Raw genomic sequence first — 10398 nt, forward strand, 5'->3', positions numbered from 1 at the left:
ATTATCCTTATTATTTTGCTTCTTTAAGTGCTTGCACAGCACCTTGGTACTATTAATGTCCTAGCTATTTGCTGTTTATTTGATTTTGCTTACAATCATTTACTCGGAAATTAAAATAAATGTACTCGAAATCTAAGACCATACAAACTATAAAATGGTTCGTGCCATTTTCTAATTTAAAAAGACAGAAGCTCAAAAACATTACAATACAATGCTCCGTAAGTTTTTGTTATTCGAAGGAAAACATAATGGTGCCTTCAGTTTTTTTAATTTACCATTTGTGCAGTCTCGTAATACAAGTGGTGTATTTTTGTGTGGGGAGATATCCAACTTGGATATCCATTTCCATTCTATTTTCTTGATTGTGATCAAGATGTGATATATTCTACTTGGTTGAAGATTACCGTAAGAATTACAAATAAATGTCCAGACGCACTTGAAACCTAACACCTCAGCCAATTGAAACAATAAAATTCAGTTGATCTGTATTGCTCACAAATCTTGATTCTTGTTAGCATTTTGGCACATGAGAATTACTATTATCCCTTTAAAATTATCTTTGATCCTTTTTATCAGTGAAAAGTTTTACCTGCTTATTAGTATTTCGCCACAAGGAACTTGGTTAAAGCAAAACCTTCGAGAATATAACGGTAGCTTCTTCCTACGGTTCACGAAGAAAATGATTGAGCATGTCAGGAGCGTTTTGTTACTTCAATTTCTCAGCTGGGCATTGCGACAGATTTAAGGGGCCAATGTCCTCAATAAGCTGAAAAATTGGGCGTGAGGCATTGCGTCACCCGGAACTCTCCAAGCCCTTGAATGGTGGGAGGCGGAACCTTTGTTCCGTACCATTTTTATTTTACATCCTTGAGAGAGAACTTTTGCGACTGCTTCAGTTGCTATTTTAGAAAAATGTAATGCTGATTACATTGGTTTCCGACTTTGATTTTCAATCATTGCCAATGAAGTTGAAAGCTACGAGAATGATCCGACTACAGAGCCAATTAGTAATAAGGTGTAGAAATCTGTTAATTGTGTATGCAGAGATATTCATCCCAAGGTATCCTTTCCTTTTATTTAAGTATGCTTTAATCTAAATTGGATTCCCACATGGCACAATGATTATCGTTAACTCTTTTCGTGCAAGACTTCCCTGGTTCTAGTCTGGTCTGCCATCTCATAATTTTAGTGTTAATGAACATTGTGGTTGTGATGTAAAGTTCTCTGGATATGGGTCTCACATCACAGCAACAATGCGACTTGACATGCTGACCGCATGCTATGCAACGGAAAAGACGTTTGTGCGCCATAGAGTATATATATATATATATATATATATATATATATATATATATATATATATATATATATATATATATATATATATATATCAGACTTTCATGGGTGACGCCAAAAACTTTTGTCGGGGTTGAGGGATCAGGCCATTGATAGAAGAACTCGAATAGTAGAAGTAATAATAATAATTATCATGGTTATGATTGTTATTATACTATAGGTATTATTATAAACTAATACATATAAACCAATTTTATTCCAACTTTATTATTATTATTATTATTATATTCTTGGAGACACCAGATGAGTGAATACCTAGTATAATTCCTTTCATTACTTTTTGAAATTTCGTACGGTTAGTGTATTGAAAATGCATAGTTATACTATTTTGTTGCTAACTTGTACACACAAGAGTTATGAGGAAATTTTAGTCATGTTTATGTTGTTGAAAACTGCGGAACCATCTATTCTTTGGTTTGATTGATTGATTTGTTGTTTTAAGTCCACTTTATGCACAGTAAGGCTAATCGGAACTGGACCTACAGTTTTCAAAGTGGGATCCGAACTACTAGGCCCTCATTTGAATTGTAGAAGATTATACAATATAACCTGTTCCCTGTATTTGCACCCAATATTTTCGATCTAACGCAGTATTTACTTTGGTTATTCTGTTCCAATATTAACTACCTGAACTTCATCACTATTATTAACAATAAAAGTAACATGCTTTCTGCTTTCTTATAACTTAAAGTGAACGGCGTAAAATTCCCGGGGGGGGGCACGGAGCTATTCTACCCCCCTTCGCGACTCCCATGCACACTTTAAATATCTGAAGTTAATGAACAGGGCAAATACTACGAACGTAGTAAACTTCCTTCTATCAAACCTATGGAAGAACTGGTTTTTAATTCATGCTAGGAAAATGAAGTTATATATTTAGGAAAACTGAGCACATCGTGTTTTATGTCTGTATATCATCATAACGAACCATTTTTATTGTAATTATATTCCAACACAATGAAGTGTTATTTTAAATTCATATTTTGTGATCAATGAATTATGTGCAGTGAATTGTGGAACATTTAATTTATAAAATTGTCCTTTTTGTGTACTTACAGATGTTCTGAGACATCGAATGATGGTGGCAGAATTTGTCGCCCGGCAGAGTGGATCGCCCATAAATGGTGAAACTCCTTCTGCTGTACAAGTTCCCAACTCCAACATGCCAAGCAGCAGCAACAGCATGAGTGCCCCCAATGGACATTTTTGCAGTCAAGATGGTGGAGGTCTTCTAGCAGCGGCAGCACCTGCAGGATCACCAGATCCAGACTCTACTGACAGAGATCACGATCACGATCACGATCACGAACACGATCAGGACTCGATGATGTACACAGATAATTTCCCACTTCCTAATAATTTTGATCTCAGTCCCCACATGAAGCGCAAGGATCTCTTCTCACACCGAAAGCAGCGAGAATTCATCCCTGATAACAAAAAGGATGATAGCTACTGGGATCGGCGACGCAGAAATAATGAAGCAGCCAAGAGGTCCAGAGAAAAAAGACGTTTCAATGATATGATTTTGGAACAGCGTGTCGTAGAACTTACCAAGGAAAATCATGTTTTGAAAGCGCAGCTATCAGCTATAAAAGAGAAATACGGAATCAGTGGTGAAAGTCTTATCAGTGTAGAGCAGGTGTTAGCCACATTACCCACAAGTGATCAAGTCCTTAATATCAAGCGATCCAAACTCATGCCATCGCCTTTGCCTTTGCTTCACATGAACGGTCATCCCTCGCCTGGTGTCCCTGCTCTCATTTCAGCCCCGGGAGGAGTATCGATACCTTTGAAGCCGATGGTGATGAATCCTCAAGCTAGTGTTTCAAACTTGTATCCTCAGCCTGCAGCATCTCCACCTATCCAGCCAAGGCAACAGATCCCGACACCGATTCAGAATCCTATTCCGACGTCAGTGATTCACGAGCCAATGGCCATTGATGGTAAATATGCCACAGAGATCAGCCACGTTCCATCGACACAGAATAATCACTATCATGAACAACCTAACATCAACTTTGCAGAACCTGATTCCTTCCAGTACAATCCAGCCTACATTAGTGGCCACCACCATCAACAAAATAATCAGCCGATTTCCCATCATCACCATCCTTCGGCAGTGTTCAGTACAAGCAGCAATGGACAGAATGGTTCCCAGCCTGATTACGAGTCCAGTAGTGCACTCAACTTGAGCAGAACTAGGACGGAGTCTCCTGCGGAAAGGATCAGTTCTCCCTACTCTGCCGTCACTCCTCACGAGCTTTCTAGTGGAGACGAAGGATCACCATCAGCTAGATCTCCCGTCTGTGACACGTACACTGGCGGAAGCAATCTCCCACACAAGCTCAGACACAAATCTCACCTTGGAGACAAAGATGCAGCAACCACTCTTCTCTCTCTGCAAATCATCAAACAGGAACCTCGAGGGAGCCCTCCTTGGGACTCTGAAGATCCTGCAGGCAGCGCTAGTGGCAGCAGTGATGAACGTGACTCTGGCATCTCTATTGGAGGTGAATGGCAGTCTCAGCCCCCACACTCTACTTCCTCAGATAACCAGTCTCAGTTCCGGAAGAAACCTCGTGGTCGACGTATTGCAACGGAGACCGCACCTAGTGACACATCTAGCCCATCACCACCAAGTGAAAAGTTGGAGACTGAAAACAGCTACCTAAAGTCAGAACTTGCAAAGCTTGCATCTGAAGTTGCTAACCTAAAGCACATCCTTGTTAGAAAAAGACCCAGCAACGCACCTCCTGTTACCAATGGTGAGGGTCCATGAAAACTATAACAAGTGAAACGTCCCAGTTAACTTATTTCTTTGTATGAAAACAGCGTATATAAATATGTACTGCGTAAAGTGCACGTGTATAAAACTGCTTGTGAAATATATTGTGCATTGAAAGTCCACAGTCTGATAACAGTAGACAAGTGCACAAGAAAGGATTTGGAAGACTGCTTAGTGTTAGGTTAATCCACACGTTATTGTGGAACTTTATATATTATGTATTCGACCAATGTTTGAAGCTTTTTATTTTCTAAGGTATTTTTTGACCTCGTGTTACTGGGTATGAACCTGGGAATGGATGTCTATTTATTATTATTCAGTGAAAAAGACTGCTGTTTCTTAAGAATGAATCGATCTTTAGAACAATTTGTGAGTGTAAATTCATTATTTTTAAGAGTTCGTACGTTTCAAAGTTACTGTGAAGTAGTAGTATGCACAATATCTGTTTCTGATATTGCACTTTTTTGAAATGTTATTGATAATACCAGTACAAGTCTGAAATTTGAGAAAATTCTTCATTGCCTCTAATTGTAAATATATTTTATGTACCATGTTCTCGATAATTAGACTTAGTTGTTTCTATATATTGGATGGACGTCGTTTCTGACACACAATGTGGTGCTGTCTGCTCAAAATACTTCTTCGCCTTGTATGACTTTTTTCTGTATGTACTGTATGTATTGGAATAAACTTCAAGCGTTTTGTCTTTTACATCCTGTTTACTTTGAGGTTTAATATAATACAATTGTGGTATCTGCAGCATTATATATTATACTGTTATATAATAAGGTGTATTTATTATGTACCACAAAGCTCTAGATGGCGAACTCGATAATTTTATTCACACTTATCTGCTTTTTTTTTTGGCCTAATCACGACCTCGAGGAATAATGATGATGGAACCAAGGTAAAGGAACAGACAATCATGTTCTGGCAGGGAATGAGGCAAAAAACTTCCGAAGGAGAAATCATGAGTCGAACACTCAACATTCTCGACTATGGTAATCAAGAAAAGGTGGTGGTACCTTAAAAAGGCTTTAAACCGGTTTAGAAACAATATTTGATCTTTTGTTTACTTCTCCAGTTAGCCTACAAGTTACTAGGTAGGTACTTCAATTTTATTGGACCTTTTGGCCTGCGCAAGCAAAGTCGTTTTTTTTAAAAAAAAAAAATCTCTTTTTCAAAAAACCACCACGATATTCCAAATTCTTTTTTAAAAAAATACATCTGTTTAGAATCACATCTAGAGCATTCAGGTGAATCTTCGTGTGGTTGTCTTTCAATTGTCTAAATACATGATAGGTAATAAGACTTACTGTTCCACGAAATTATCATAGACTTCAGAGAAGGCAAACCCCATGCAAATGACTTAGTTAGCACAGACCGAAGGTCCAGCACGGCAGAACAGAATTAGATTTGAATGGTACATTAACACGCTGAGTTAGTAGGGTTGTTTTATGGCAATTTGATATGAATATTGCCTGTCTCCTTGTGTGTGTAAATGGGTGGGGGATATTAAGTAATTTTTCCTACGTATCATTTTATCTCGAATCACTTTGTCTTTCTTTTCCCCTAAACTTTTTATCTCACATTTTCTTCTCGCTTAGTCGTCTATCTTCTCTCCCTAGCTTGTTCCTCTATCTGAAAGACAATACTGATGTATAGTCACCGGCAATAAAAATTGGACACTTCCATCCTTAAATACCCGCTTCCCTGCAGGGGATCTTGGTGTCCCATTTTTATTGGCAGGGACTGTACCTACTTATTTATTTGCTGTAATCTCATTTTAACGTATCGCAGTCATTGCAATGTGTTACGTACTGTATCTTCTGCTCCTTTCTATAATTTTTATTTCGGTTATTTTACGTCACTTTTATATTTTTGGGGGTTTATCGCGACGACAAATATGAAGAGCTGATGAAATGGATGATAGGACACACACAGTCATTGCCTTACCCAGGTTTCGAACCTGGCGCCTTGTTCAAGACATGGAAGCCGATTATATTATAATCGTTTGCTCAACACGCACACACACAGGGAGACAGGCACACACAGAAAGCGAGAAACAAGAAGCTGGAAAGATAGCTAAAAAATAGACTGTGAATGAGAAATTCAAAGAGAGATGAAAATAAGAAAGAAGCCAAAGAGAGTATCACGTGAGGTAGAGCGAAGTTGTGTGAAAGAGAAAGTGAGAGAACAGGAAGGAGAAAGACGAACACTCTAACGATGTATTTCTAGGGTGTTCGGGGAAAAAACGCTTAAGTCAAAAATTGAAATTTGACAGCAGGCAGTTATTCGTGTTAATTCTTTTCATGCGAAACAATACAGGCATGATATACATGTTGGATCATCACTGTTTATAATCTTTACACATGCCTAATATAAATGTATACTTATAATATTTTCTTTAATTGATTCAGTGTGACTTAATAAATGAAATCAACAAAAAGTCGCAGTTTGTGGCTTAAGTGCTTTTTCCAGAACACCCTAGATTTGTAAATGCACTTGTGTTATTGTACGTCACTTTACTGACTCTGCAGGATAACCACAAAGATGAATATGGTAATGCTTCGGTAAAACTGATGAAGGGTACACACAAAGGAGCACACGTGTTCAGACCAGGACTCAAACCCGAAACTATCGATCATGAGCCAACCACTCGACACACTCGGCCTCCGAGGATGCACGTTCTAATTATTTTGTTCTCTTCTTACTTCGAGAATTGGTTTGAGTTGCTGTTTTAAGTCCACTTTGTGCACAGTAAGGCTAATCGGGACTGGACCTACAGTTTAAAGTGGGATCCGAACCACTTGTGCCTCCACCGGGTATCGAACCCGGGACCCCTTGATTACAAGGCAATGACGCTACCACTGCGCCATGGGGGAGGCCTACTCTTCTTACTTCGAGAATAAAAATGTAAAACAAAACAGAAAAGAAAGGGAAGGGGAAGAAATGATAGCAGATGCAGAGAGAAGGGTGAGAGAAAGAAAGAAACAGGAATGTAGAAGTAGAAAAAAATAAAAGAGATAAAGCTTGGAAAAAGCTAAAAAGAGATGTAGAGAGAAAGAGACAGAGAGGAGAGAGATGAATGGAGAATTCTCTGGTCTATCCTTTTCCATCCCCATCTTCACAAACACATGCACACATAGAACCAGAGAGAGGGGGGATAAAATAGAGAGAGAGAGGGGAAAGGAAAGTACGCAAGAAGGAAGAGAGTACCAAAGAAGGAAGAGAGACAAGTAGAAAGGCTCTATTTCTCTCTGTTATCTCTACTCTTTTTCTTTCACTCCTCTCTTTTCCTTTTCTTCTATTTCTTTCCATCTTTTTTATTATCTCTCCCCAGAAGACTGATGAAAGGCAATCGGAAGGAGAGATATATGAAATGAAGGAGAGAATCTCTCGATTTTCCTTTGGGGATTTAGACGGAGAATATATATACACACCCTCCCCTCCCCCAACACACACACATGCACTTGTGTTTAAGCAGAGAAATCATCACCATGTTACAAAGCAGAGGAGTAATTATTTTTTTCACAATTAAGCAAAATGGACCTTGACACTTCATGAACAACTTAAGATCCTCCAAGGAGCAGTTTCAACTACAATGACGGCTATCAGTTTGGTAAGTAGTGTCATACATTCAATGTGTAAATTATGTATGATGTAATAATCGCTGGAGGTACGATACACGCATACAGCCTTGATGTTATTGTCTTTGAAGAACCATGACCTCCCTAAACGCAAGTAAACACCTACTTACACATTAAACCAATTCGACCATAATAAGGATATACTATGATACCATTTATATTAGGTACAAATTATATCAACAATGTTTATGAATGTATCAATTTATTTCAATATGGAAAACAGTTACAGATCTTATTGTACAGCACATCACTTTATCAACTACGTTGAGTGCAGTGCAACTGCTGTCAATTAAACAAAGCAATTGTGATAATTAATTTCAAAATAAGTAAAAATGCAGCATACACAATAAAGTGCGAATACATAATATTACGTAGTTCATTCATTGGAAAACAAAATACGAATAAGTCAGTGAACTAATACATACAGTTGATGCTTGCGCATTCAATAATACGTTTTGATAAAAGCGTGGGTAAATGTATCCAAGACCAGAACATATATAATATGGTCCCACTCTCTTAGTCAATATTTTTCATTTTCTGCTACTATACTATTCCATCACGAAAAAGAATACCAAATGTCACTCTAAACGTGCATGAGACACACAATACATTTATCAATTTTTTGAACGTTAGGGACCTACTGAAGTTTCTAGTTGTAAATTTTAAATAGTTTTAAAATCAGTGCAGTCGAACATTCTTATTCAAATCAAACATATTAAAACTTTGTTTTCGCTACCAGTAAGGGTCGAAAGGGCATAACCATGTAATTCCAATATTCTAAAAAAATAATGAGTGATGATTCACAATGACATACAGAAATGTAAACATTTTACACCCTATCCTAAGTTAGGCTGCCCCAGAGACTTTACACATAATATTTTTAGCTGATATAACACTTCTGAGACAACGATATGTCACGGTGGCATTCAGATGAATGCAATAATTATTGAAAGAATATAAAAATATACAATATATAATTACCATGATAATAGTAATATGTAGACATATAACGTCTTATAAACTTACAAGAAATCTCCAAGAATGAATGTACAGAGGAAATTGACTGAGATCTGATTCCATTAATAGACATAGTGTTTGTGTTTTCAGTCTTTTCTGTTTAGAGTAGCAGAGATTATTTTACTGTTTTTTAAAGCCTTTAGTACTCACTAAAATGTTATTTTTTTGTTTCACACCTCACCATTTTGTTGTAGAGGTAACCACGACATTCAGATTGAGAATAAAAATGTAGAAAGGAAAAGATACAGTGGTGACGAAAAAATTAACATTAATTATCAAACTGGTGTTCACCAATTGACACACATAGGCTTGGATTTCTGGTTTATTGAACAGCATTGTTGAATATTCTTCCTTGTACACTACGTTAACTGCTAATCTAAAATTTTCACGATTCATTTTGATTTTAGTTATTTTACTCCGCTTCGCTACTTTTTAGGGTAATCGCACTAAGATAATGGGTGATGTGTTGATCAAACAGGTGACAGATTAAGCACGAAGAAACATCCCTTTCTTACATTCAACTTGAATCCTATTCTCCGTGCTGCGTGTCGTTGGATTACATTAGCATGTAATGCTCATTACTGCATCACGGAGAACGGAAAAAATACAAGATTTAAGAAGGTTGTATTTCTCGTAAGTAGGTAAAAGAATTGTCTCGTCCTCTAAAAAGGTTTTAGCAGTTTGAAGACGTTATATTATAATATATTCTAAAACGAGACGTTAACACTAACACTTTATTTAGTAAATCCTATTTATATGTAATACAAAAGAAACAGTACAAGAGTGGAAGCGTATTTTGTGGTAAGATATTGCGTTGTTAAACAAAGTGGGACAAAATAAATGAATGAATAAGAGAATATACGAGATTTTATTAATTAAATAGGCAGTGTTGTTCTTCAGTTAATTGCTTGCACCTCGCTAGATATCTTTGAAATGTTATACATAATATTACACATATAAAATTTATTTAATGTTTTGGGAAAATGCGTCCATTACTTTGACAACTCTAATAAATGTTTACCATATCATATAGATATTAACAACAATATGGCTTTGAAACTTGCCTGGCGATACATATTATAAAAAGTATTTTCAAATTTGCAAACCATCATGGACTCACCCAAAATTTACACAAATGTCCCAGCCTATGAATTTTTCCTGCAGCTGTGTGATATCGTAAGCTAAGGCTGAAATTTCAGGGAGAAAGTCTGAAAGATAGTCTAATCTCATCTTCATTCGATATCTGAATACATCTGGAATTTATAATATGGTTATCTTATTAACTAGTATCGCGTATTTAACGGTCTCACGAGAGGTGAAAATGAGATAAACCCACCTATCTGCAGCAGAAAATAAGGATATGTAGAGTATCATCTCCATATTCCTTCAGGAACTTCTATGTGGGGATTTTTTTTGCCTTTTTCGATTACTTTGCTACATTTTAGAAAGGATATTTGCAGGTATTTAGTTTGTTTAACATGACTCTATACAGCTTCTTAACTTCAAAAGATGATCGATCAGCCACTTCGTGTGGCCCTACTGTTAGCGTAATATACGTATCCCAAAGTTGTGAGTCCTGTATTCAAACGC

General features: G+C 37.0%; 1 protein-coding gene across 3 annotated transcripts in view; it reads left to right on the forward strand.

The window, feature by feature from the left end:
- The window catches only part of vri (nuclear factor interleukin-3-regulated vrille), a 95527-nt gene extending 90675 nt beyond the window's left edge, over positions 1-4852 (forward strand). For all 3 annotated transcript variants that reach the window (XM_083117459.1, XM_083117458.1, XM_083117460.1), the window contains exon 2: positions 2415-4852. In XM_083117459.1, coding sequence (XP_082973585.1) covers positions 2415-4135 — 1721 coding nt within the window. In that variant the 3' untranslated portion in view covers positions 4136-4852. The remainder of the gene's footprint in view (positions 1-2414) is intronic.
- Positions 4853-10398: the final 5546 nt, after the last annotated feature.

This window comes from Lepisma saccharinum, chromosome 2 (genome assembly GCF_977018435.1).
Source record: "Lepisma saccharinum chromosome 2, izLepSacc3.1, whole genome shotgun sequence".
Lineage (NCBI taxonomy): Eukaryota > Metazoa > Arthropoda > Insecta > Zygentoma > Lepismatidae > Lepisma > Lepisma saccharinum.